This window comes from Myodes glareolus, chromosome 13 (genome assembly GCF_982192425.1).
Source record: "Myodes glareolus chromosome 13, mMyoGla1.1, whole genome shotgun sequence".
NCBI classification, from domain to species: domain Eukaryota; kingdom Metazoa; phylum Chordata; class Mammalia; order Rodentia; family Cricetidae; genus Myodes; species Myodes glareolus.
The window spans coordinates 12380211-12407893 of NC_142038.1; the positions used below are offsets into that span (position 1 = coordinate 12380211).

The 27683-nt window shown below is 40.9% G+C and overlaps 1 protein-coding gene across 3 annotated transcripts in view; it reads right to left on the reverse strand.

Annotated features, from left to right (window-relative positions):
* Nucleotides 1–24807, reverse strand: part of Smad2 (SMAD family member 2) — a 67195-nt gene extending 42388 nt beyond the window's left edge. For 2 of the 3 annotated variants that reach the window (XM_085676412.2, XM_085676409.2), the window contains exons 1-2: nucleotides 24669–24807; nucleotides 346–633 (exon numbers count right to left, since the gene is read on the reverse strand). In XM_085676412.2, coding sequence (XP_085532538.1) covers nucleotides 346–581 — 236 coding nt within the window. In that variant the 5' untranslated portion in view covers nucleotides 582–633; nucleotides 24669–24807. Of the gene's footprint in view, nucleotides 1–345; nucleotides 634–24387; nucleotides 24527–24668 lie in introns of those variants that run through there. The other variant, XM_085676411.2, reaches the window with a different exon arrangement.
* Between the last annotated feature and the right edge of the window lie 2876 nt (nucleotides 24808–27683).

Genomic DNA, 27683 nt, shown 5'->3' on the forward strand with positions numbered 1-27683 from the left:
CATCTCAACAGAAGACAGCAGCACTTTTAACTATTTACTGATTGACCAAGGAAGAAGGAAACTACTAGCCAGTACTTGTCCGCGATAGCTGTGGGCATCCGTTTAACCTTCCATTCAATGACTCTATTCAAATTTCAGTCATGAAGATGAGAACAGCAAACAACTTCAAGTAACAAAAATAAAGAAATCTCAATACTGCTCGACTAAACTTCACTACTCAAGAAACTAAACTGTAAAATAAACAGGATTTAAGAGAACAAAATAACTGTATTTTAACGACCACTATGTACAGACGCCCCCTCTCCAGGTGCCCTCCGCACACACGCACGGCCCCGCCTCACTTACCTGGGGATGGTGACACACTTGGTATTGCAGTTCTGAGTGGTGATGGCTTTCTCAAGCTCATCTAATCGTCCCGTTTTCTTTAGCTTCTTCACCAGACTTTTCACGGCTTTCTCACACCACTTTTCTTCCTGTCCGTTCTGTTCCCCGCCACCTGCTCCTCCAGACCCACTGGCTGATTTTTTCCATCCCAGAAGTCTTTTCACCACTGGCGGAGTGAATGGCAAGATGGACGACATTTTCTTACCAAAGGTTACAATCCACACTCAGAAACAGCCTGGTAAATATACCCTAGAAAAGACATTGGAACATTAATTTTAAAACTAAATTAGTGATTTCAACATGCTATCGAATGCAAACCATAGCAAACAAATTCAAATTTTTCAATCTGGAATTCTATATTCATTGAAATGCTGAATTGTAGCAACAAATCCTTCTAAAAATCAGGATGACTCAAATCTTAGGCAAATATAATTTTGCAAATAAAAATCTTTATAAATGCTCCAGACAATTTTACTAAAGCCATTTCTCTCCACTCTTAATTTTTTCAAATTAAAACTTGATAATAATAAAATTTTTTCACAAAGATAATTTTTTTTAACATTTTTAGAACCTCATTCTAGTCTCAAAAGATTTAGCAAAAATCAAGGCTTGGTGTATACATAGTTAAGTAGTGGACTACTTGTCTAACATGAACAGGCTCTGGGTTCAACCCTCCCAACAATGAGGGCAAGGGAGACCTAAAATATACACAAACAAACTGTTCACAGAGTTTTGGTTTTTAAAGACAGGGCTTCTCTATAGTTTTGGAACCTGTCTTGAAGCTCAGTTCGAGGCTGGCCTTAAACTCACAGAGATCCACCTGCCTCTGCCTCCCGAGTGCTGGGATTAAAGGTGTGCGCCGCCGCCACCACCACCTGGTTTTTAAATTTTAAATTTTCATTAAGAAAATCAAGCACACTTGTGGAGAAAGGCTCTATTCAACCTCATCAGCTTTAATTCTACCTATTCCTAACACCTGTTTTCACTGTTACCTAGATTTTTCTTTTTTATTATGCCTACACATGGCAGAAGAGGGCACCAGATCTCATTACAGATGGTTGCAAATCACCATGTGGTGGTGGCAATTGAACTCAGGACCTGGAAGAGTAGCCAGTGCTTAAGAGCCTCTGAGTCATCTCTCCAGCCCCTTTACTGTTATCTAGTAACATACACAACAAAATTAAGAACAATTTTGCTTCCTATATCAAAATGCCATTCTTTGGTATCTTTTATTTTATGTCAAAGAACAGGCTTGTAACAGTAACCCTTCAAGCATCAAGTGCAGGCATTAGCTACTGACAATGCTATGGACAATGTTGAGCTAATTCCTTTTCATCACCACTGACTTTTCCTTCCCCCTACTATGAAAACCACTTTGCAGCTGTAATAAATAATTATTTGTACATTATCTGATGAGACCAGAAGCTACTATGTAAGCATGTTTCTGTGTACCTTTTGGTACTCACCAGAATTAACTTGCTTTTTCACTTGTTTATTTTCTATGCACTTTACCACCAACACTACGCCAGTCCCTTGAATTAAATTTTCAATCATACAAATAAAAAAATTTCAATGGACTGTTTTCTTATTCTGTACACTCCCATCCAAGAGCACTGTATCGTTCCACTCTAACTGAACTAACAATACCCTGACCGGCAGCATCACTAGGAACTCCCTTCACCTCTGTGAGCTAAAGTGGTTATTTTCCATGTCTTTATCTTTCTTACCTACTGCATCTTTTGTTTCATGGGGTAGCTCAATTTTGACAGAGATACAGATGTCTATAAGACTCTGTTGGAACATATTTTTTACACAATATTATTTACTTTTAGAAATAGTAATACCCTTGTCCCACTTGTGGCAATGATTAAGATATGTATGGTACTACCTTAATTTTCCTTAAACAAAAACAAAGACCAAAAAAGAAAAAAAAAGCAAATATCTCCAGCCTGAGAGACGGCTCAGGGGGCAGAGCGCCCAACTGTTCCGCCTGAGGACCCGAGTTTGATTCCCAGCCTAGCACCGCACCGGCTGTCAGCCAACCCCCACCCCCAGAATGACCCACACACAATCTCCCACTGTCCACCGTAGATAGCATAGAGTAGTAGGCAAAAAAAAAAAAAAGCAAATCTCTGACAACTATTTCAACTCTGTAATTTAGTACCCATAAGAAGAGCAGATCCTTATCAAAGCCCGGAATCATCTATTATCCATCATCTGCCTGCCTGGTTCAAAGGAAAATTTCATCTTACGGTTGTTTTGAGTCCAGGTGCAAAACAGACAATGGAATTCATTTGGATAGTTTGCTTCCTGAGTCATTTTAAATCTATAACAGTCCCTACCCTCAACTTTTGTTTTTCTTCATAAAACTGATTCAGGAAGTACCATCTATGTGACTTTACATTCTCTAATTGTTTTCCTTGTGGGGTCAAAAATTTATTCTTCTATCCATACAACAGGAAGTTAGCTATACATATTTTAGATTATATTTCAACCTCCCAACAATAGACACTGTGTGGTTTGTATCACATTATTTATCTACAAGCCAACAATGTTCTACCTGCTGTACCAGTTTGCAGGCTAAGAACTTCTATCATCTTTCCATGCAATATGATTGATCACCCTTTAATGACCAGTGGCAAGATCTATTTATTAGGGTTACTTTCTCAGTCTATTCCATCCATTATTATCTATAATTCTTTAAAAGGAACTTTTTCTCATCAGTTAGGGTTGTGTGTTTAACCTAAAACACATTTACTTAAAGCTAAATCGGGTTAAATGCTTAAGTATTTCATTTTAATGTCTATTATTTCTATTAGTTTCCTGGGGCTGCTGTCATGCATTACCACAAACCTTTATAAGAGCACTGGGCTTGGGGGTCCATCAGGAAGACTCAGAACAACCTCATCTCAAGATCTGTAACTGTATCTGACAAAAGACCTTTTATCCAAATAAAATCACATCACAGGTCCTGGGCAGGTTGGGGGTGGGGGTGGGATCCATTCAGTGCACTGTAACTCTGGTTTATTCTCATGTCCCTTTCTTTAACACTGGTTTTGAATAGTCACTTTTATTATCTTACTATATATAGAAAAAAGTCTGACATAATACCAATGTAATTTCTAAAACTAAGATTATTATACAAAGTTTAAGATTCCTTTGCATCTCTATCTACTGAGGACACTCAGGAAACTCCCTTAGAAAGTCACCTAAAATAGTCACTTTCTCCAGCGGTGACAGCAATGTGAGATAGATCTATTTCCTTGTGCCTTCCACATAAGGACTATTCTTTTCCTTAAATTTTATACCCATCACGTAAATGTTTATACATTTCCAAAGTCACACTACATAGCAAGTGTCTGCCCATCCTATCAGTGTCTTGCTTTTTAATCTGTTGTTTTACAGCTATGAACACAAATATATCTCTCCACCCACTCTCACCATATTAGTCCTATTTATTACGCACGGTACTACTCTGTAAACTAGATTTTTGTACCAGCTTTATGTCCTGAAGCCATTCTTTATCAGTTCACGCAGTGAACTTGAAGACAGGCCAAATTAAAGTATCCAAAGTGAATCACAAAGGTGTGAACAGGGTGGGGATCCCAGAACAGAAATGTTAATTATACTTATTTAATGTCTAGTCTTCCCGACTTGAAATGTCTCAGCATGCTAAGCTCCAGCCAAGTGCAGTTCAGTGGCAGAGCACTTAGAGCAAGGGTGAAACTTTGGGTTCAATGACCTGCAGATCAAGGGGGAAAATACTAAAAATTCACATGGAAACAAAAGATAGTCAAACTCAATTTTGAGAATGAAAAAGGAAAGTAAGTGACCTACCTTCCCTTATTTCAAGACTTGAAAAGAACCAAAAACAAAAATTAAAAAGCCTAAACAGCCTTAGTAATTACAGAGTAGGTCCCCAGGGAAAGGCTACGATTCTAGTAGGCAAGGACGCTCAGAAGAGCCTACAGATTAACAGCCTACTTTCCACTAAGGCACCAAGTTAGTCTACTTTCCAACAATTTCCCAACATGTAGACGAAAAGCACCTACCACTTCCTCGCGCCATTTTTCATGGCTGGACAGAATCTTTATCTCTGGAGGAGAAAAGAGTATTTTTATGACCTTAAAAATTTTAAAAAGCACCAACCATAAATTCCTATAAAGTAAGTCATCCAAGTTAAAGAATAATTATATGAAAGTTCCACTGAAAGGTAAATAGACAAGTCACAGATTGGGAGAAGTTTTACAATATGTGTATCTGACAATGGACTATAATTTAGAATGTATAAAACTAATAAAGAAAATTTGTTAAATAAGAGTAACAAATTACAAATGTTTAATCAAAGAGAGTAAAAGATCATACTAGGGGATATTTAATACCACTACTGTCAGAAAAATGTAAATTAAAACCAAAATGAAATACTATTTCATCACTTACAATGGTTCTAAATTTTTCTGACAGTGCCAAGAGTTGGTAAAAACACAGACTACCTTAATGTCCTACTGGTGCTGTAACAAAGTCTCACACACTGACTGCCTAAAACAGCACAGACTAACTCAGGTGTCAGCAAGGCTGGCACTCCAAGCATATGTCCCCTGCTCCAAAACAAATAAATGTAAACAAATTCTTCAAAAAAATATGAAACTATGTTCATTTTTAAAAACTGACCTACAACCTGAGCTTGGTGATATATTCCTGTCATCTGAACCCTCGGGTGACTGAGGCAGAAGGATTACAAACTCAAAGCTAGCTTAACAAAATTCACTCATGGACAGAGATGGGGAGGAGGAGGAGAGCTGTGTTAAGAATGCACATAATAAGCCAGGCAGTGGTGGCGCACGCCTTTAATCCCAGCACTCAGGAGGCAGAGGCAGACAGATCTCTGTGAGTTCAAGGCCAGCCTGATCTACAAAGTAAGTTCCAGGACAACTAGGGATACACAGAGAAACCGTCTCGAAAAACAAAAACAAAAAAACAAAAGGATGCTTGTAGTAAGAGGCTAGAGTGATGGCTGAGCTGTTAACAGCATTTACTCCTCTCAGGACTCAGGTTCAGCTCCCAGCACCCAGATCAGGTAGCTCACAACCACCACTTCCAGTGGATGTGATGATGCCCTCTGACCTCCACTGGCACCAGCAAGCACATGGTGCACATAAACTCATACAGGCAAATATACATATATACAAATAAAAAGTAATGTTCACAACCATAATTTACTATAGCCCCAAACTGGAAACTATCAAAACTATTTCAACATTTTGAAATGTAGTATATTCAAACAAGATACTGCTCAGAAACAAACTCAGCCAACTACTTACACTACACAACATGGGTAAATCTCAAAAGCACCATATATACACAGTTTGATGATTTATGACTTCCCAAAACAGACAGAACTAATTTAGGGACAGAAGACAAACTGGCTGTCTCAAAGGCACGGAGGAACAGAATGGGATGCCTACCAAGGCACAAAGCAGCCTTTTGAGACAGCAACACTGTTTCTCCTCACTCACATGAGAGCACACAGCTATTCAAACCCAGAGAGCTGAAAACTTGGAACTGTGCACTTTCAGATGTATATTGTGAGTGAAAAGGAAATCAATTAACAATCAATTAAAAGGGCAACAGTATGTGAACAAATATACTAAGACACTGATAAACGAGTTAAATGTCTTCAAAACCTCAGAAGATTTACCACAGCAGTACACACTAAGACCCTAACACCAGAAGGGAAGAAACTACCTCTCCAAGAAATACAGCCTTGGGGTGTCTTCCCACAACCTGTTACAGGGTGTGCAAGACAGGGAGCACATATTTGCAAGATGCCTGGGGAAAATTTTTGTTTCTTGTTTTGAGGACAAAACTAAAAGCCCAAATAACAACCAAGACACATGTATTTAAGGTTATTGGCTATGACTGCCATAACAGAGCTACACTGTGGTAAAAACAAAAAAATTACAAAACATATCAAGCATCTTCTCAGAAGGACTTTCCACTTTTTAAAAGATCATTCTCAAAGCAGGGATTCAGTGAAGAACTAGGCTTCTTAGAAACAACTGTCATGATCAAACTAAAAGCCATACTCACTTCCCTCAGAAGAGAAAAGCAGCCAGTAGAGCCTCAAAGATTCATTCATGACATCCACTCAATTTAGCTCCAGGTCCCACTTACGGACATATTAAGTCTGTCCAACAAGACTGTATGACAGCACTGACAGCTTTCAAAGTTTATAGACACCAAAAAAATGCAAGCAGAGTTAATTGGATTCTAGAGCATTCCTTAGCAGTGGAGCAGACCCAGTGGGCAGGTAGAGTCTGCTCAGCTGGGGAGCTGTAAGGCAATAAAAGAGCAACAATCCGAACAAGAGCTGTTCAACTACCAACAGGAGCTGACGGATAAAACACAAGCAACAGCACGATACACCAAGCTTCAATCTGACAAAAAGGCAGACATATAAAACCCCATCAGATGCACAATAATCTCTGTAACACTAGCAGGAAGCAAAGAATATACTTATGGTCCTTTTGTATTCTTACTGTACCACAAAGTATGCTCTAGGGAAGCTAACTATATAACACCATGTGACACGGTCTTTTTCTAGTACAGAGAACATGATTAATTCAACCTTTGGACAGGAGAGGTACCGCAGAAGTCTCAGATAGCTCACAGGCTGAGTTCAGCATGTCTTCTGAAGTAAGGAAACAATTTAGGAGCTAATCACTAGAACGTGGGTTCTGGAAGCACTGTGACAGAACATGAGAGGGTTCAAGCCAGCACAATTTGTGCTCATCAAAACGACTAATTTCACATTAGCAATAGTCATATTTTCACCCCAACAAGCTGAAACTAGGTGTGGTTGGTCACCAAGCTCCAGGGAAGAATCAACGCTGTTACCCTTAAAAACGGTACAGAGCCATGAGGATGAGCAGAGGGGGTATTCCAATTAGGACACAGGCATCAATGCATGGGGCCTGCATGCTCATGACATTTTAAATCTTGCCATACTTCAATAATTCACTTTTTTACAGTATCTGTCGTCAGCTCTGAACTGCGACTTATAGGTGTCAAACTTGTGACCATACTAATAAAATCACTAAAAGGAAAAAAAAAAAAGACTGTAATTCTGGAGACAATTCACATGGACTAATTAATGACCAACTAGATGTGGGCATTTATGATTCAAAGGTATGTGGGGTTGTTTCCTGGTCTAGCAGGCAAGTATGCACTGGTGCATTCAACACCATGGGGAACACGGCGGGGGGGGGGGGGGGAACAACACAAATCTCAAGAGCAAGTTATCAGGATCAGTTTATACACACTGTTAAACAAGCAGATGTGCTATGCACACGGTTAGGGCCACATAAATACAGTAGAGCGGGAGAGACTAGACAGAGCACATGGCAGGTGGGCCAAGCTTAGCAGAACAACTGCAAACCAGCAGAACCCAAAGCTTGCTTCAAGGCCATTTAGCCTGCTGTGGCTACTGAGATCTTTTAGGATAAATCCTTTTCCTGGGTTAGTGGCTGATCCATGTGTCCTGTGAAAAACTGGCAGAAAAGGAAAAGTCTAAGACTTTATCTTGAAAGTTTCTATATTCAGTCGGGCACACCTTTAATCCCAGCACTCAAGAGGCAGAGACAGGTGGATCTCGGTGAGTTCGAGGCCAGCCTGGTTTACAGAGGGAGTTCCAGGACAGGCTTCAAAGCTACACAGAGAAAACCTGTCTCGAAGACCTAAAAAGTTTCTAGACTCTTGGCTCAATTATTCCAGTCACAAGAATTTAGGCTCAAAACAAATAACAACTAAACCTCCTGACCATCAGCAAGAACACAAATCCCGGACTTCTCTTCAGGAAGATCCCAGCAGCTTCCCCCGCTGCACTGTAGGTACAAGTGAAGATGTGACCTTGCATATCTCAATTTTTTCTATAAAATTGTTTTATGAAAATGAAAATACCTTAACTGTAAACCTATTCTGAGTTATCTGAATGACATGACCTGTGTTACCACATATGTGCCCCTTATCTTAAGGACCAATTATGACCAATCTGGAATCAAGCAAACACTTAGTTACCAACAATAACTTTCCCTATCATGGTAACCAGGCTGATTGCCATTTCTCTGGATGATTCTTACATTATGTCATAACATTTTCAGCAATACTTATTATGATACTGGGTGGCCATTTATCATACTTTAACAAGTATTAAGTCACTGCTTGAAATGTAAATGCATTGAAAATAAATTGACAAGACATGGCAATTTGTTCCAAGTTGAATACAAATGAAACAAAAAAATAAAACTTAAAATCCTACCACAAAAATGTGAATGAATCATTTATAGAATAGCATGGTTTTCTTCAACAGTGTGGCAGCAGTTCACTGGCATGAAGAATTTTGCTTTCTAGCATCTGCAAAAACTAAAAACTAAGTTCAGAGGGTACCTCTTTCTACTTCCAGCAAGAAGTGGTAGTTATATAATGAGGGTTTTGAAAGAACAGAAAGACAGTCTTTACTGCCAAAGACAGTTTACAAAATACCTTACTAAAACTGAGATCCCAAGATTACTCACTGGAAAGTTTCAATTAGGTAAGATCTGACTATCGAGTTTCTAACCAAGTCTTCTAATTATTGATAAATCTCTGAGTTCTACAAATAGCATTATCTACATATTTTATTGAACTATGACTCCTCTCCTATGAACTCTTCAACCGTTGTTTTTTTAACCACTTTTGATGCAAATGATACCAGAGAATATGCATTCTAAAAACAAACAAACAAAAAAAAAAAACCCTCCAAATGACTAGGATGGTTTTTCATCCTCTCATATTATCTTCTGGGATACAGAAGTTCCATACAACAGCCCTACAGAAATACAATAAATTTGTGAATATATCTGTATATGAAAATGTAGTATTTGTAATTTTAGACTCGATATCCATCAAAATGTCATCTAATTTTTTCCACAAAGGTCTCATACATTGAGCTAAATTTATTCATTCCTCCAAGTTATCTTTATTATTGAGATGGGATGTTAAAAACAGCAAGGTTCTAAGTATGGCTTACTCTGTCTGTGTAAGCAGCACTGCATATCATTTCCGGCACCAAGAACACACACCTCGTATTAAACATCCCTATCCTTTTGATCCACTGTGAAACGTTAGGACTGTGTAGTCATCAAATATAAAGCATGCAAATACAGTAAAAAAGTTCTACCCCTACCTTGCTACTTCCATTCCCTTCTAGGTGCTTCTCAGAAAGAACCATCCTATCTGCCACTGTTCACTTAAGGGTTTTGCCACACTGTATAATCTAAAATTTTGTACACTTTATAAATTTTGTACACTTATGTTGAACCCAACTCTGGTCAACTAACTTTCTTCACTCAATGCTGTAGCTACTTGTGCTGACCTATGCATATGAAAACCTGTATCCACCTAGCTCTCTCACTCTAGCTGAATACAACAAGGCTCATGGCCACTGGTGAGTGTCGTCTTGGCAGTTACCAGAGACCCTGTTTCCACTCTCAGGAGTACTCTATATATGCTCTAGTACACACACTTTCTACACCATGTCAATGCTGTCCTAGCGCAAGCACTTTCAAACTCTGTAACCGAGAGTCCCACAGCAAGCACACTTCATACTGCAACCTAATGAGCATTCATTCATGCATACACCCTTCAGAGACATCTCCCCACAGGCTGTACTCTATTTCTCTAATGAACCGTGACAGAGGAGGAGAACCAAGGTAGCATTGGTTTTAAAAATCAGAAGGAAAAAGGTAAGTAACAAGTTTTGATACTGTGTTTGTAACATCTTAAAAACATAATAAAGCCTTGAAACATACTATCAAGAAGGAGAAATGGTACAGAGGACTCACAAATGAAATACTTTATCAAGTACTACCAAAGTAGTTATACCAATTACTAATCCTCCAAAGAATTATGAGCCTATTCAATTATCACCTGACATTGTCTGAACCTTCTAAGTTTAGCTGTAGGATAGGTTTTATATACAGAGGTCATGATAAGGACTTTAGTGACATCTTCACCACTGCTGACTGTTTGGGGGTCTATTCCTAGCAACCCCTTGTTCATATTCACTATCTTTTCTTAGTCTACCACAATCACTTATAGATTCAATTACATAAGCTTTATACATCTTCAGACAGCAAGGGATTTTTGAAGGTCTTTTGTATATTTTAACATTTCACATTAGTGTGGTCATATGTATCAGCTATTTTAAATGTTATTTGGTGGTACACATTATTTCTATCATTAAGAAATGTGTGTTGCTGGGCAGTGGTGGCATACGCCTTTAATCCCAACAATCGGGAAACAGAGGCAGGTGAATCTGTGAGTTCGAGGCCAGAACTACAAGTCGACAAGAGCAAGTTCCAGGACAGGCTCCAAAGCTACAGGGAAACCCTGTCTCAAAAAAGTAAAATTAGGGGCTAGAGAGGTGGCTCAGAGGTTAAGAGCACTGACTGCTCTTCCAGAGGTCCTGAGTTCAATTCCCAGCAACCACATGGTGGCTGACAACAATCTGTAATGAGATCTGGTGCCCTCTACTGGCCTATAGGATATATGTAGGCAGAATACTGTATACATAATAAATAAATAAATTTTTTAAAAAGTAAAATTATAAAAAAGAAAGAATGAATGTGGTATTACTGTCTAAGAATCTAACACATTTAACATTTCACCTCTAATAGTCAATTTAGAATATATTTACAGATAAAGTATCCTCCCTCCTTGATACAGACCACAAAGTGCACCAGCACCACAACTTCCAAGTTTTCTCTGACAGTGTATGACACTATCTGTGTTTTTGGGCTCTTTGATTTTCTTCTGGTAGTCTACACCTGAGGCAGATACCACTGTGTATTAACCCCGAAGCTACATGCTGCTACACCCCGACCTGTGAATGAACTCCGTTCTCCCCTGCTGAGATGCTCTCTGGAATGAATTACTGGAGAAAACTAACAGCTTTACAATACTGCTTCTTCCTGTAAATGCAAGCATTTCTTTCCTGTAATTTGAACTGGGAGTTATATTTGCTCCTCGGTATTTTGTAGCTTGTGTTATTTTAAATGACATGCTTTTTAAATTTAAACTTCGCTACAATACAAACACATTGACTGTCATAGTTTTTAAAATTAATTTTATTGAGGCATAATTTGTATAGAAAATATGTTAAATATGTGGTTGGATGAATTGTTTCTATCGTAACTACTATCTCAGTCAAGAAAGCCTTTCACCCAAGTCTCTCACATCCTTCACTCTGCCTTTCCAATTCATGCAGCTGTTTATTGATGTGATCTGTACACCTACCAGTTATATAAAATATTTAATCTTGTCTTCCTAGTTTTCTAAATATTTTTGCTTTAAGTGCTGATTTTTACAATTTTCTCCTGTCCTCCATCATGAGCTTCCTACCGCATTCCCCTTTGCTGTGATAATTTTGTCAGTGCAATGAATTTCATTTACCAATTTGTTAATGTTCAATCATCCTTACATTTAAAGCTAGCTCCAATTAATTATGGTCTAAGCTTCTCAAAGAACTAACTAAACTGCTGACCACAGGACTTTTTTCCTGTTGCGCACAGTCCAAGCGTGCTAACTGAACTATACATTACTACCCCTTCCTCTGGTTAGGGAAACAGTATCCTCATCACTCTATTCTAAATATTTTCTAGTTTTCACTGAGGGTCCTCACACCACACACTCAGAAGTATGTATTTTATGGACAAGGTTCAGTGACTATAGGTGCTCTTGTCAAACAAGCCTGACAACCTCAGTACCATCTATAACACCCAGGTAGATGTGAAGAAACACAAACTACACAGGTATGCCGTGGCAGGCAGACCCCATCATTTTTTTAACTGTGTATTTTACTATCAACTATGGATTAGAGGACTCTTATGTTGTTGACTTAATTGCGCTGGAACCAAAGATTGTGATTTAAGCAAACAATTTCTGAACCCTTTCTTTGGAGTCTAACACATAATTTTTGTACAAGTCTATGACTACTTGAAAAGACCACATATCTGTCACTGTGGCGTACTAGCTAACTGTCCCACTCTAAACCCGGATACGTTTGCTTTTCTGACTTGTTTCTCAGTAATGAGGACTGAATCCAGCACCTTGATAACTTCTTAAAATCTATCTTTTCTTAAATAACTCAGAGGGGTGTTAAAATTCCTACTACAAAATGTTTATCCTTCTAATTCTGTCAATCTTACTTTATAGATTACTGGGAAAATCCTTTTCCATTCTTTTACTATTAAATTATGCAATCATACTTTCAGGAATCTCTCTCCAAATCAAAGCCCTAATTCAAAACATGAAACTTTTTAGTCCAACATGACACTATAAATGTAGAGTTCCACACCCACGACCTCACGTGTTTGGTTTCAGTCAAAGTATAAGCTCATTAAAAATACGGCACAAAATTAATATCATGCTATACATACAGGGTATATAGAACATAAATAAATTTCATACTCAGGCTTGTGCACCATCCCTAAGACATCTTTTAATGTATATGCACATATTCCAAGATAAAACAAAATCTCTACTCAGCCCAAGAATCTAAGACTTTCAATTTTTTCCTAATAAAGTATTTGGTTGGATTTTTTAAAGTCTATTTTTCTTTTATCTGTAAATTTAACCTAAAATTATCTATCTGGATATAGTGGTTTAAATGAAATGCCCCCCATAGCTTCAGGCATTTGAATACTTGATTCCCCTCCCCCTTGGTAGTGGCGTTTGGGTAGCACTAGGAAGCAAGGCTTTGCTAAGGAGTGGATCCCTGGGGCAGGCTTTGACATTTCAAAAGGCACAGGCCATTCCTAGTTTGCTCTCTGCTTTCTACTTGCCTCTCAAAATACTCTCAACTGCTCCACCCCTCCACTCCACATGCACGAGAGTGGCACACTCTTATCTTTCTGGAACCATAAACTCTTCTGCATTAGTCAGAAGTCCTTTCTTCTTTAAGCTGCACTGGTCATGGTGTTTTAACACAGCAGGAGGAAAGTAACTAACACAGGCTTATAAATATATTTAATTTCTACCATTTTGTTTTCTAATTTCTATATATTTATTCTTTTTCTCCATCACTCCCTTATGATCAATTTTTATTCATTTATATTTGCTCATCCTAACAGATTTATCAAACAGCCAGACTTCTACCTCATTGGTTCGATTCTTAATACTCTTCAATAGGTTATCAACCTCAGAGAAGACATACACACATTAACATTGAGAGCTTACAAACAGCTCACTCAGCTGTCTTCCATAAAACTTAAAGGAGACAAATATCCCCACATCTCCAGTTTCTCTACAGCTTTGCAGACCCCAACTTCTTGGTGAAGCATAAATACAATCATTGACTACCTGAAGAAAAATGGCAAAAACAAAAAAGAGGAGCTTCAAGAAAATTGATATTACATAGAGGAGAAAAACATTCAATCTCCAGACAGAGCAGTAAGACAGGGCAACACTGACGCAGAAGCAGCAAGCACTCCAAGGAAGCACAAAGGAGGAGAACTCTCAGTGTAGTGGCTGAGGAAGGCAGAACAATCACCCCCATCCACCCACACACACAGCAATAGAGTAAAAAAATACATGAAAACTCCCCAATGGTAGAAAACAAAAAGACCAGAAATGTGAGGAAAATAGGAGGAGCAATTCTGAGGTCCAAGGTCCAAACAGGAGTTCCAGAAAGACAACAGAGGTAACAGAGAGGAAGGTGCCAAAGAAACCAAGGAAAATCTCCAAACTAGAACAGGTGTTTCCACATGAAAGAGGCCATCACAACTGCAGTACAGCAAAGGGTCAAAGCCCACCTAAGCCATAGTTGGTGACAGGGAAACCTCACAATGTTTAGGACAAAGCTGGAAGTTGAGGGATGAAAACACAGGCCATACAGATCAAAGGATGAAAATGGCTCTGGTTTTCCCAACACAGCACTAAATTAACTGAACAATTACTCTCAATCTGAATTTCTATTCTCCCAGAAATGAGGTGACGCTCACTGTGTTCTGTGATCAGTGCTACTGAGTGTATTTTCAAATGCCTCTGTCCATCCACACATCTTCAGAGAAATGTCCATTTGAATCCTTTTACCCATTTTTTTTTTAGTTCTTTTGTTCTAGAACTCTTTAAATAAACACTCTGGACACTAAACCTTTATAAGATACACTATTTTCAAATATAATCTCTCATTTTGAGAATTATCTTCACATTTTATTTTCTTTAATGTACAAAAGTTCATAAAGTCCCAACTCACCTTTTCTGTTTGTGCATGTACCTTTGGTGAGTTCACAAAACCACGCCACATCTCATATCACTGAGCTCTAGCTTGTCACTCTTTTCCCTTCCATTACTTGTACTGTTGTAAGCATTTCTGTAATTACTGTTACAGAGTAGTAAAAACACTGAGACATCTATATTTTATGTTTTGCACTAAGTGTTAGAAATCTAACACTGTATATCCTATCCTTATAATCCATCACAATTCAGATGAACCATCTTAAGAGCTGCTGAGCCACACACAGTTAAAGGCCATCATGCCAGACAGAAGAGCTCCAAAATATGAAAGAAACTAGTAATAATAGGAACATTTCTGCAAAGCAAAACTACATGTAGGAGATGAGAAATTACTTTGCACTTCGATTTTCTATGTTGTTGCTTTTGATTTGTATACTATATGTATAACTATTACCTATGCAGAAATTATTAAATTACCCTTCCCTAAGACAGATATTCTTGGCCCACTACTCTAAATCTAAGAGACACAGCTGTACAGGCACTTAACGGAGGTAAGAATGTGCTGTCACACTGTTTCTAGTATCGTAAGACTAAAAATAAATGCCCAGCAAAAGAGTAAAGGTCCTTGCCACCTCTGGACAGTAGTGGCCCACATCTTAAATCCCAGCACTTGGAAGTCAGAGGCAGGCAGATCTCTGTGAGTTCGAGGCCAGCCTGATCTACAGAGTTAGTTTCAGGACAGCCAGGGCTGTTATACAAAGAAACCCTGTCTCGAAAAAAACAAAAACAAAACAAAAAGGGTCCTTGCCACCAAGCCTGATGACCTGAGATAATCCCCAAAATACTTATGTTGAAGAACCAATTTTTGTAAGCTGTCTTGTAACCTCCAAAATCACACCATGATATGTGCATGCACAAGTGTGAATGTGACTACAATACACACAACGTGTAAAATGTATAAAACCTTAATGCTAATATAACCAGAACAAAAGGCATTTATCATGTACTGACATAAAACAATCTATGAGATAAACTTCCAAGTATAATATTTGACCAATGTGCTAAAAGGCAGTGTTTGTCCAAGTGTGCCTGTAGGTGAACAAAAGCTTGGTAGTACTATTTGCCTTTGCAAAGGCAGGTGAATGGCGAAGACTTATGTATCCTCTGATTATCAAGATAGACCATAACACTCCCTATATGTACATCATGCCACATTTAACTGTGGCTGTAGTTTCTTTTACAATTACTCTGCTTCACCTTTCTGTGATATTAAAATCCAGCTGCAAACTAGTATTCCCTAGCTCCTCCCAGAAGCAGATGTTTCAATAACACCAGAAGCTTGACTTACTTTTCCTACAATCACCATCTCTCCCTTTCTCAACTAAACACATGAGAAACTATGTGGTCTGTGTTTATCTGACACTGCTGTGTGTTTAAAGTGGGAGAAATGGTCCTAGCCTGTGTGTGTGCTAGCATGTTTGCAAGTCACCACAGGAAACCAAGAGTAGGCATGATCACACATACCTTTGATCCCAGCACTAAAAGGCTGAGTCAGGAAGATCTCAAGTTCCTCTCCTGGGCTACACAAGGTGACCTTGTCTGGGAAAGTAAACAACCAAACAAATCAAACAGTATTTGGATAAAATAGTTCATTCCGGCAATTGGTGATGAAAGTAGCACAACCATTTGGGAAAAAGACTATGAAACTTGACATTTCATCTAGGAGAATAGGAGAAAATCTGGCAAGAAAAATCCTTGCCAAAAGCTCAAATGGAGAACAGAAGCAGGAGTCAAATACAGAAAGCAAATGCAGGGCTAGAAGAGGTAGCTCAGTGATAGAGCTCTTGTCTAGCATGTAAGAAACTCCAGGTACATACAGTCCCTGGTGAGAGAGAGAGAGAGAGAGCGAGCGTGCGAGAGCGCGCGCACGTACACAAGAGAGAGAACAAATATAAATTGCTCTTTTGGAAGGAAGAGAAATTTCAAATGGCCGAGAAATATAAAGTACTCCCTAACACATACTTGAATTTTTACTTCAACAGAAACCAGAACTGGGGAAGAGGCTCAGTGGGTAAAAGCACTTGCAGCACAAGCATGCGTACCTGAGTTTGCATCCCCAGCACCCACATAAAAAGGTAGGAGCGGAGCAGAGACAGGAGCATCACTGGAGCTTGCTGGCCACCAGCCTGAGTGTAAAACAGAAAGCTGCAGGTTCAACAGAGACACTATCTAGAGGGACTAAGACAGAGATGGGAGACACCTCATGTCCTTGAGGTTCTGGCCTGAGAGTGCACACACACACACCCCACATCCTACATATAAAAAATAAAAACTGAGGTGGGGGTCGTCACTCCAAGCTCAATTACCTTAATTCTTCCTACAGAACCTACAAAAGGTAGAGAGAGAACCAACTCCATAAAACTCTTCTCTGACCTCCACATGAGCACCTTGGCACCCACACCCACACCATACACAACAATAAATAACAGATGCTTAAGAGAAATTCAAAGTTAATTACGTTAACAAAACAATTGAAAAGAGAATGATGAATGCCTTATAGGATATCCAACGCTCCAAGGGAAATACTATAAGAATCACTAGTTTAGACTGTAGGCAATCTATATTCAAACACAGCACACTAAACAGAGAAAAACATCACCAAAGACCTGAAATTTCTTGTATTAATCTAAGAAATTACTAGTAAGAAGGCAATAATAAGGATTTTTAAAATTAAAACATAGAGTAGAGGCTATAGCTCAGGAGTAGTGTTTGCTTAGTAGGTTTAATCCTCACCACTACCCCCCTATTAAAATATATATTTTAAAAAATGAAAACCAGATTCTTCAATTCTCTTAGTAATAGGGTTCCTTCCAAAGTTTTAAACTAGTAAAGAAGAACCTAAATCAGCCTCACGGAGGATGGCAAGTAATGTGCCTTCTAAACAAGAAGAAAACATTCACATGTGCAATTTTAAGGACTGTTACAACCAAATATGTGTCTGGATCTAACCCCTGCAGCAGGCAGTTAGTTCAATGAATCCACCCCACATAAGGGGTGAGCTCTATGTAGACAAGCTATTTCATTTAGTTCAGTGAAGCTCTACCTGATACAGGGAGTGAGTCCTGGGAAGACTACCTGTTCCATGCTGGCCAAATTTACACCTTTAATAGGCTGTGTGGAAGCTGCTTCTCTATCTTCAGCTCGTAAGCATCCCAGATCATAAATGCACACCAGCACAAGACTGCACAGGCCCAAATGCAAGTCAGCAGAGTGCCATGTTTTCTTAACGGCCTTTCCTGTCCCCAGGTCTAACTCTTGAAGCATCACCTAGTAGTACCCACATCAATCATGTGGCAGTGATTGTAGGTTGCAAATTTCATTCAGCACATCTAGAGCAGCTGCTGCCAATACAACTTTCTACAATGGTAAAAGTGGTCTTTGCCTATGATGTCTAATACAGCAGTCAATACCTATAATATAGCCATCTGAAGTTAGATGAAAATTAACAAAACATCACAAAATCTAACTTCAGTTCCTCAGCCAAATCATCTGTAGTTCAAGTGCTGAACAGATACCACATCTGACTGCTACCTGACACATACACAGCCCAGGCTTCTCTAAAACTCCTGCTCCCCAAACAAGCTTCAAAGGCTTCTGCGAGCAAGAATGGAGGGGGGAGGGGGACAGGCAGGGCTTTGACCACTGCCCACTCCCCCCTTCCTATTATTACTACCAATTTAAAAAATTACTTTGGGTCTTTTCACAGAATATTCTTCCTTCTTGAATACACTAAACCTACAGGTACCCACCCAAAACAGAGAAAAAAGTGGGGCTTTGCAGACAACAAAGAAACACAGGCCTTCCTTCAGCTGCAACTGCATAAAAACTACTGACAGACTTTATAGACTTTTGGCCAACAAACTCCACATTTTCAAAGACTGTACATCTAAAAAAACAAAAAACAAAACAAAACAAAACAAAAAAAAACCTTAACAATTTCACATTAAGTTCCAAATGTTAACAACAAACTTAGAATTTGTTCAGGATTTCTCTGTGGGTACAGCTGTAAAGACACTGTCTGTAGAGGCCAAGGCTAGAAAGGAAATGGAAGGCGGAGAAATGAGGAGGTTGGGGAGAGGATTAACCAAACTAATGATGTATGAAAGAGTCATATGGAAACCTACTACTTTGTAAGACAATTTAAAAATAAAATAGAATTTTTGAAGGAAGGTATCTGCACAGGTGGATAATGCTGTTACTGAAAGTCATGCATTATTAAATTAAATAAATCCCAATGCCAGGCTAAAAGATACCTTTCTATGAGTTATTATGAGGGAGATTCCACCCTACCCCCTCCAACATGTGTGTGTGTGTGTGTTTGTGTGTTTGTGTACAATAAGCCATTGCCATATCTCTTGGTTGACCACCAGAACTAGATGATTACTCTACTACCAAAAATATCACACTTTGATTTCGGCACATAAAGAAATCACACTGTAACTGAGCTGGAAGATTCCCCCTGCCAGGTTTTATAGTACTGAAAGGGGAAAAAAAATCATGTTAGATCTAGCTGTAGTCTTTTGAGATTATCAACCTTCCAAGCAAGATGTGCCACAGGTACAATAATGGCATGACTGTTAGGAGAGACCAACTACTTTCTGACACTGTAAACCTGGCAAAAAGCTCTTGACTAGAGAGGTCCCAGGTGGTAAGGAAGAACCTATTACTGGTGGTTGCTAAATGGGCAAGGCATCCAACCACCTTCTACATAATTACAAACTAGCTTCTGCACTGAGTGGGTGATGGTTAGCATCATCAAAGTGCTCAGAATAAGAGATGTGATGAGTATTCAGCTCTACACAAGCTATCTCTATCACTCTCCTCCAAGGCTTAGGGAATACCAACGGTCGAGGAAGCAGAAGGAAAAAGGAAAAAAAAAAAAAGGAAAACCCAGAAGATGTGAAGGACAAGACGACTGCTGCAGTGATGAGCGCACGCTGCTGTGGTTACCTGCACGAGACTGGACCACCAAGAGTCCATTATGGACAGACAGAGGAGGGGCTCATAAGGTTCCATAGCGACAAGCAATCAATGGTGCTGGGAGGAAAGTCATATTCCTCAGAGGCACAGTCACTACTAAGTTATCCCTTTTCAAGTAAATAAACCAAAACACATGTGCATGCAAGCACCTATAATAAATAAAAGAGCATCAAAGTAGAAAGGTATCTTTGTAGGGAAGGGATTTTAGGGGAAAATGATAACAGCTAACAGGAGGGGAGGCGGGTCAAAGAATATTATGCTTGTGTAACTATGAAAGAATATTTTTAAAAACAAGCATAAAAAACACATCAAATCCTAAGATTAAGCAAAACTGACTGAGCTACAGACCACTTACACTGCAGGATGTGAGGAAGAGGGACAGATCACAAAATCACCCTAACACATCTAGCCACCTGGTCAAACTAGAGGCAATGCCTAAATCCACCTGGACTGACAAAATTTTATTTTCCTAATCAAATTACTGAAGTGGATTAAAAACCGTAGTTAAGGACATAAATCTAGAATTATAGCTAAAGGCATCACCGTTACATTACAAAAAAATAACCAAAACTGACCAGTGACAAGCAATCAGTCCCTGTGCATTTTTTAATGAAAATGATTAGTTTCTTTATTACAGCTAAGTCAGGCAAGGGTGCTTTATTAATATGTCACCAACAATTATTTGATAGAGATTTAGAAAATAACCCTGAGGTATGAAGTAGGACCCAAATAAATAACCAAAGTCGCCAGGCATATTGGTTTATACCTGTAATCTCAGCACCTGGTAGGTTGAGTCAGAAGGATTACTGAGTTCAAGGCCAGCATGATCTACACAGAAAGTCTGAGGCCAGTTTGAGAAAATCTGATCTACACAGTAAGATCCTATCTCAGGAAGTTTTTTTTTTTTTTTTTTGAAAATCAAAGCTAATAAAATGAAGAAACAAGAAACCCTGACCAGAGGTGGGTACATTGTTCACATTTGCTCTGTCCAGGAAATTTGTAGTATACTATTTCTCAAAGCCTGAGAGAAAACTCTCATCTAACACCAGCAGGCTAAAGAAAGGATGGACTTCTCTCCAGATCCGACACTGTATCCCTAAAGCCACCTTTCCTGAGCAAGAGCTCTTGTATACAAGGTACTATGGATCTTTCATGAAGTCCTTGGCTACAACACAATGCTCCTGCCCTGTCTATAAACCATCCTGAATAATCATCTAAGTATATCTATAAACCATCCTGAATAATCATCTAAGTATATTAGTAGATAACAGGGTCTTTAAAAGGGTTTTCCCCAAACCAAATTTAACTGATGAACATTTACTGCTAGACTTTCAGGTCTGGCCCTGTTCTGAATGGCCCGAGACATGCTAGTCAAGTTTGGGACACTCTTCTGTGTCTTGAAGATCCCTATTATCTCCTCCAGACTGTTACCTGTTTTCTCTTAACAAAGACAGTAAGCTAGAAGTCCCCTATCCTCCTATCTACTCCCCACCACACCCTGTTAAGCCTCCCACACTACCCATCATCTACTAGTTTCAATCTACTGTGGACTTAGATGCCAGATAACTTTGTCAAAAACATTTTAAATAAATACTAACAGGTTCTAACTAAGGACCTGAAAGGATTCCCCTATGATTTAAGATACAAACTTGTACAACTAGGCTGAAGGCCTCATTGCCCAATGTCTGTTTCTCATCCCAATTAATAGGAGGTCAGAGATAACAGTATTAGCAAATCATTTGCATTAAGAGCCCAGATAACTAACTAAAGAACAAGAATGTTGAGAGAATCCTGTCTCAAAGAATGGTCTCTCTCAATTCTCTAATTTTATAACAATCTTAAGAGGTAAAAGCTACTTCTTCCACTTTTGGTAAGAAAACCAAGACTTGGGAGTTTAATTTACCCAATACCACAACCGAGAAACCAAATACCAGTCTACTGCTTTTAGTCCAAGCTCCACCGCCATTTCACTACATGACAATGCTGCCCAATCCCGCATTCCTGGCTTAACTATTTGCATACAATATTCCTTTCATTGGAACCCAAATGACTCAAGTTCCTTTTCTTTCCTTAACCACTCTCTTTAACTAAGGGCAATAGTTAATCAAACTGAGACCAAAATAAGCTTAGCAACTGTATATCTGCTCAACAAGCATGTTTCTCAAAGATCAGCCTATCTTCTTCAAGAATTTGTTCTTTGAACAAATTGCAAAGTGGCAGACACTACCCCCCACTCCAACAAAGCGATTGTTCTTAGTAATATAGGAGCTAATACATCCCAGCTGCCCTAATGCCATCCTTTACACTGGATAGAAAGCAGTGCAAGCATACTTCAAGAACCTACTATGAATGGATTTATTGACTGCTCAGGCTCAACTTATAAACTCTAACATAATTTACTCTGGGGTCTTGGCCATGACAGGAGTTCTTTCTTTCCTAATTCTACTCAGGAACACTGGTGTGACTGGCCACAGAAAGTCTGTGTGAAAGTGGGCAAGTGTTACTTGTCCAATAAGAGTGATACCAAATTCTTTATATTAAGTTTCTGACACACCTTTGCAATACTTAGTGAAAAACATTTCGCACTTACAGAAACTAAGGGCCTAAAAATGTCTCTTCTGCTTCTACACAGACAAAGCATCCAAAAAGATATGCCTCTCTCCACCCCCTAAAAAGGATTCTTGTCCCAAGAATATGAATAAACCTCCATCTGCCAGACTGCACTATATACAGCTCCTGCATGCACTACAAAAGCACCTGTAGAAAAAGGCTGCTGCGAACACGGCTTCTGGAGTTCAGATCATTAAACCAACAGAATCAAAGCCCAGCAAGAAAGGAAACAGGCCCCAAAGTCAAATCTGATAGTTTTGACAGAATAAAAAAACTCAAAAGGTCCTTATCCGCTAGTGCATGCAGCTAGTTCATGTACAGCCTCCCTAAGGCAAAGTCCTGAGTTAAAGCTACTTTGTTACCTACAGTATCAAAATAAGAAGGGCACGGCTTGCTGTCCTCATCCAGTACCACCTCTGTTCACCTGAAGGAAAAGAAAGGCTGTGTCCAAAACAAGCCCCAATATTCTTACAGAGAGTTCAAACACATAGTCAAGCCTAACAGGCCACAAACAGGAAATTACTCTGCAGTTTTCCCCAAGACTATTACTTTGTAAATCATACAGATTGCATAGCTGTTTAGTGATGAGTACCTTAGAACCGTGAAAAACAAACTTTGCTGAACACCTACAACATGAAATCACTTGAGATGCAGCTACAATACAGGAAACGCCAATCTCAGTACAGTAGTTAGGCCCAGCCAGTGAGCGGCCTAAAACTCATTTAAGTCAATTGCATTTTAACATTAGGCATGTAAGCTGACACTCTAGAAAAGTCCAAAGATCAGAACAATTTTTCTTACCACCTCAGATAAGTTTATGAAAAACAAAGAAATTATAAAAATAACAAGAGTGTTACTTTATGAATTTAACATAAACATTTGCCAAATGATCTAATAGAAAAAAATTCCTTATGGAGTTGTTTCATAGTTAAATGAAAGGAAAGAAAAAAAAACCTTAAACTATAATACTTCTCCCATGTCTGGATTCCATCTGCTTCAATAACTCATGAGTTGAAACTATTCCAACTTCGTTTTAACTACTTAACACTTCTCTGTAAAGGAGAAAATTGCTTTTCACAGGGATCAGAGCAAACTAATAGGAAAGGTATTTCCAGTATGGCAGCAAATGTGTTCTTGTGTTAGGTTCAAAAGAAACATCCTCTCTATCAGTGTAAAGGGTCAACTGAAATCAGAAAAGCTAAAAGGGACTCTGGAAACTGACATATCAGGGTACCACTGTTAAAAAGATGATCTTCAGCTAAGTTTGCCTGATGGTTCATTTATTTACAATGTCGTTTTATTAGTTTAAAACACCACCATTTAGAATATTCCAACAAGGCCTAACAATAAGGCTACGCTGTTTCTGAATAATTTTCACCTGGTCATTTTTAATTTTTTTGTTAAATTGGTGGGACAACAAACAGGTAGTATTTGCCTTTAAGGGCGAAAGGAACGGATAACAAAATCAACCTCGATTTTTGTTTTCCTTTTGTTCAGGTTCACAAGGAAACCATAACACGCAAGGGTGAGAAGACAAAAGTACCTGGCCCAAGGACAGTCTCCCTAAAACAAAATAATCCAAGCACCGATTATGGAAACCAAGTCTGAAATATGTGCAATCAATTAGCATGCTTCCGAAAGGCGTGTGATTAGAAACTAATAGGCTGCACCCACAGAGCAACTTTCCCAAGTGCGTGGAGGATGAGCCCGGGAGTCTCAGCCACGAGCGTGTTTGTGAGTACACACTGCGATTTGGGACCCGCGACTGTTACGCTTAACAAAGACTACAGGAAAGAGGATTGAAAAGAAAAAAAGAAAGAAAAGAAAAAAGTGGAAGCGAAGCAAAGTATCACACGCCCCTAAGTCGGCTCCCGGGCCCTTCCGCAACGCAAACCGCGACTGCGGTCGCGCGCCAGGATTGAAGCGGGCCGCAGGCAGGCTGGGAGGGGCGGGGGCTCGCGGCCCTGCCCACGGCGCCGACCCCGGCCCGCGCGCCACGGCCCGCCACACCCCACACGGGCGGCCACGTGACCCGGCCCCGCACACCCCTGCCCGGGAGTCCGGGCGCCCCGGCTTTACCTGCACCCAGCACCAGGTCCCGCCCCGTCCGAGCCGAGCCTCGGACCTTTTGTTCCTTCCTCTTCCGACGGGCTCCGCGCCGCCGGAGGAGTGGGCGCGCGCAGGCGGAACTGCGCCGCGGGCCCCCGCCCCGCCCCCAGGCCCGCGCTCGCCGCGGCCAGCGGACGGGTGGGAAGGGAGGGAGGGTGCCGCCAGCTCCGCTCGGCGTGTCCCCGCGCCCCGGCCTTGCCCGCACCCCGCGCCGCCGCCCTCCGCCCCGGCCGCGGCCGCCGAGCACCTACCTTCGGGCGGCTCGCACAGCGCTCGCGAGCTGCAGGCTGGCGAGCTGCTCCTCCGCCGCCGCGCGCGGTAGCCCCGCCTCCCTCCCCGAGCCGCGGGCCCCGCCGATTCGCCGGCGCAGCCCCGGGCTGGCACCCTGCCGCCCGCTGATTGGCGCCCGCGGCCGCCCGTTAGGCGTGAGGCACGCCGGCCGAGCGGGACGCGCACGGAAGACGGAGGGAGCACGGCAGGGACGGAAGGAGGCCGGGCGCCGCGGGCAGGGCCGGGGGCCGAGCGGGGCGCGGGCAGGCGCGGGACGCCGCCTCCCGCCTCCGGCCCGACCGGCGGCACAAGCAGCCAATCAGCGAACGGGGAGCCCGGGGTGTGAGCAGCGTGTCGGGGGGCCTGGAATCGGAAGGGAGACGTCGCTCGCTGATTGGTCCCGCCTTCCCCGTCGAGCGTGAGGCGAGGCGCGGCCGGGTGGGGTGGGCCGCCCGCGGTGGCGCTGGAGTTCGTGTCCGGCGCGCTCCCACGGGGCTCGTGGAGAAGCGCGGAAGGCCGCGGAGCCTGCCACGCCCGCAGACCGCCGCCCCGGCGCCTCTGGGTGGAGCGCCGCGGCTAAGCCCTCGCCCACCTCCGTCGTGAGGCCCGAGTGGACACGTGCTCGGGCCCGGGCCCGCCCCCAGCCCGGTCTGAGCCGCTGGGCCCGCAGAGCTCGGCAGAAACCCGAGAGCTGGCCGCAGAGGGGCTCGCCCTATGCAAATGAGTGGGCGGGGCCTCGTGGAGCTGGGGGTCGGGGAGTTCTTGTCTGAGTGCTTGGGGTTAGCGCTGAGCAGCTGATAGGGGTTTTTCTACAACCCGGACCTTGGGTCCCCAATGCTCACTGTAAAGTGTGAGCCTCTGTAAGTGTACTCTTGGATTTGCTGCCCCTGGTTCATTTTACCTTCACTGTGCCCCTGTTGCTAGGCCCCCAACTTTTCACCTTTACCTATGGAAGAAGGAAGTCCCCAAACTTAAGACTGCCCACATCGCTGTAAACAGATTTATCAGTAATCTTGATTTTAACTCAACTCTGGCATCTGAACGATTGAGTCCCAGTGTTAAGTACCTGTGTTAGACAGGGAGCATAATAAACCCAAATTTGAAGTGCCTCTTTCTGGTTGCTAGTGGTAAAGAAAATGCCAGAAGACAGTTTCCTTGAGTGTTTGTCGTCCTACCTACCTCTTCATATGTTTCCTGGGAGATTCAAGTTAATCCAGTAAACCTCACTAGCAATACAGAGCAGTCCAGGAACTTGAAGCAGTTACGAGTGAGGGATGTCCTCATATGTGAGGGCATCCCAGAGGAGGGGCCTTCATTTGGACCTTGAGTTATTTGATCATTCCTCGATATTTACAAGTTTTTTTAATAGGCTTTCAAAATCGCTACCTCTGTTATCATGGGAGAGTTGTGAAGAGCATCCCAGCTGGTTTTGAATGCAGCGCTAATCCAAATTTAAGCTTTTGACAAAGTGTTGCTCACTTCCAATGATAACACCGACTTACTTAGTTATGTGCTGATGAAATCGTAAATGTAAACATGAAGAGAACAAGACCTGAAACTAAACGAAAATTAAGGATCATTAGCTTCCCTTTCTGGAAAAATATTTAGGCTAACATGAAATTCCCCTTCACAGAGGGTTTTGGGTGTTTCTTCTGTTAACAGTTTTAGAGGAAGGCCACATAACCCCCGTTTTAACAGTTTGTGGGCCAAGGATGTACTTAACTGGTAGAACACTTGTCTGACCCAGTTAGACCCTGGTTTTACCCCCCAGAACCACCAAAATAAAAGTTAAGTTTGAGAGGCACCACTTGAGATCTCTTGTCTCAACCTTCCGAAGCTACCTGGGGGTGTGGTTAAGGCAAATGATGCTCAAGTTGGAAGTAGAAAAACTGGTTCTGACTTGCAACCCTTCTTTATACTGATAGAAATCAACAACTTTAATACAGAATGGCCTCTTAAAAGTGGTCTTGAATCATAAAATATAATCGTGTGATTCATATGTGGATTTGGGTGTCACAAGAGTAGTTGTCAAGGGGAGGGGAATAGATTGTAGAAGAAAACACTTCTTGAATTGGAGTTAAACCATCTCTCCAAAATGTGGGACTTTGAGATCATAACTCCTCCATTTAGAAAGCCTTCCAAGATCTAGGGCAGTGGTTCTCAACAATATCATACCCTGCATATCATTACATTATGATTCATAATAGTAGTCAAAATTCAGTTGTGAAGGAGCAATGAAATAATTTTATATGGGAGGTCACCACAACATGAGGAACTCACTCTATTAAAGGTCACAGCAGTAGCAAGATTGAGAGCCCCTGCCCAAGGGGATCTAGAGGACTGAAGGAAGAAATAGGGGCAACCTGGCTGCTAATGCAGTCTCCAAAGGGATTGAAATGAGAGCATGCCTGCTGCCCCTCGGTTAGGAATGCATCTAAACCAAAGTGGGTCAAGAGAAGCTGAAGGCACATGGAGCAAGGATTACCATGGCAACAATCAGCTTAGAAATCCACTAGGGTACCTGAAGATCTATAAGTAGGTCCCTATTGTATAAGTGATATTGAATGAGTCTGGTTTTTTATATGAATGGACAGCAAGTTTAACCCTTCATTCCTCAAGCCAGCATAATTAAGCATAATCAATTAAGCCTTCCTCAAGCCAGCATAATTAAGCATAATCAGTTAAGCCTAAATCAACTCAAAGTGCATTTGAAAGACATAAGAAAAATTATAACTTTCTGGAAAAAAGCCTGAGAGGCATGAGTAAAAAATTTAAATTCCATTGTCAATTCTTTTATAGTTTGGTTTAAAAAAAATAATGTATGCATTAGTTTTTTCCAAAGATCCAACTCATGTTCATGTTTTATCTGTAAATCTCTAAATCCCTTCTGGTCTACTCAGACCAAAGTTATAGTACCTGTGTCCTTTTTTTGTTAATGTTGATTCACACACATACCGTGACTTTACCTGGATCAGTGTTTTGATCAATGATTTATT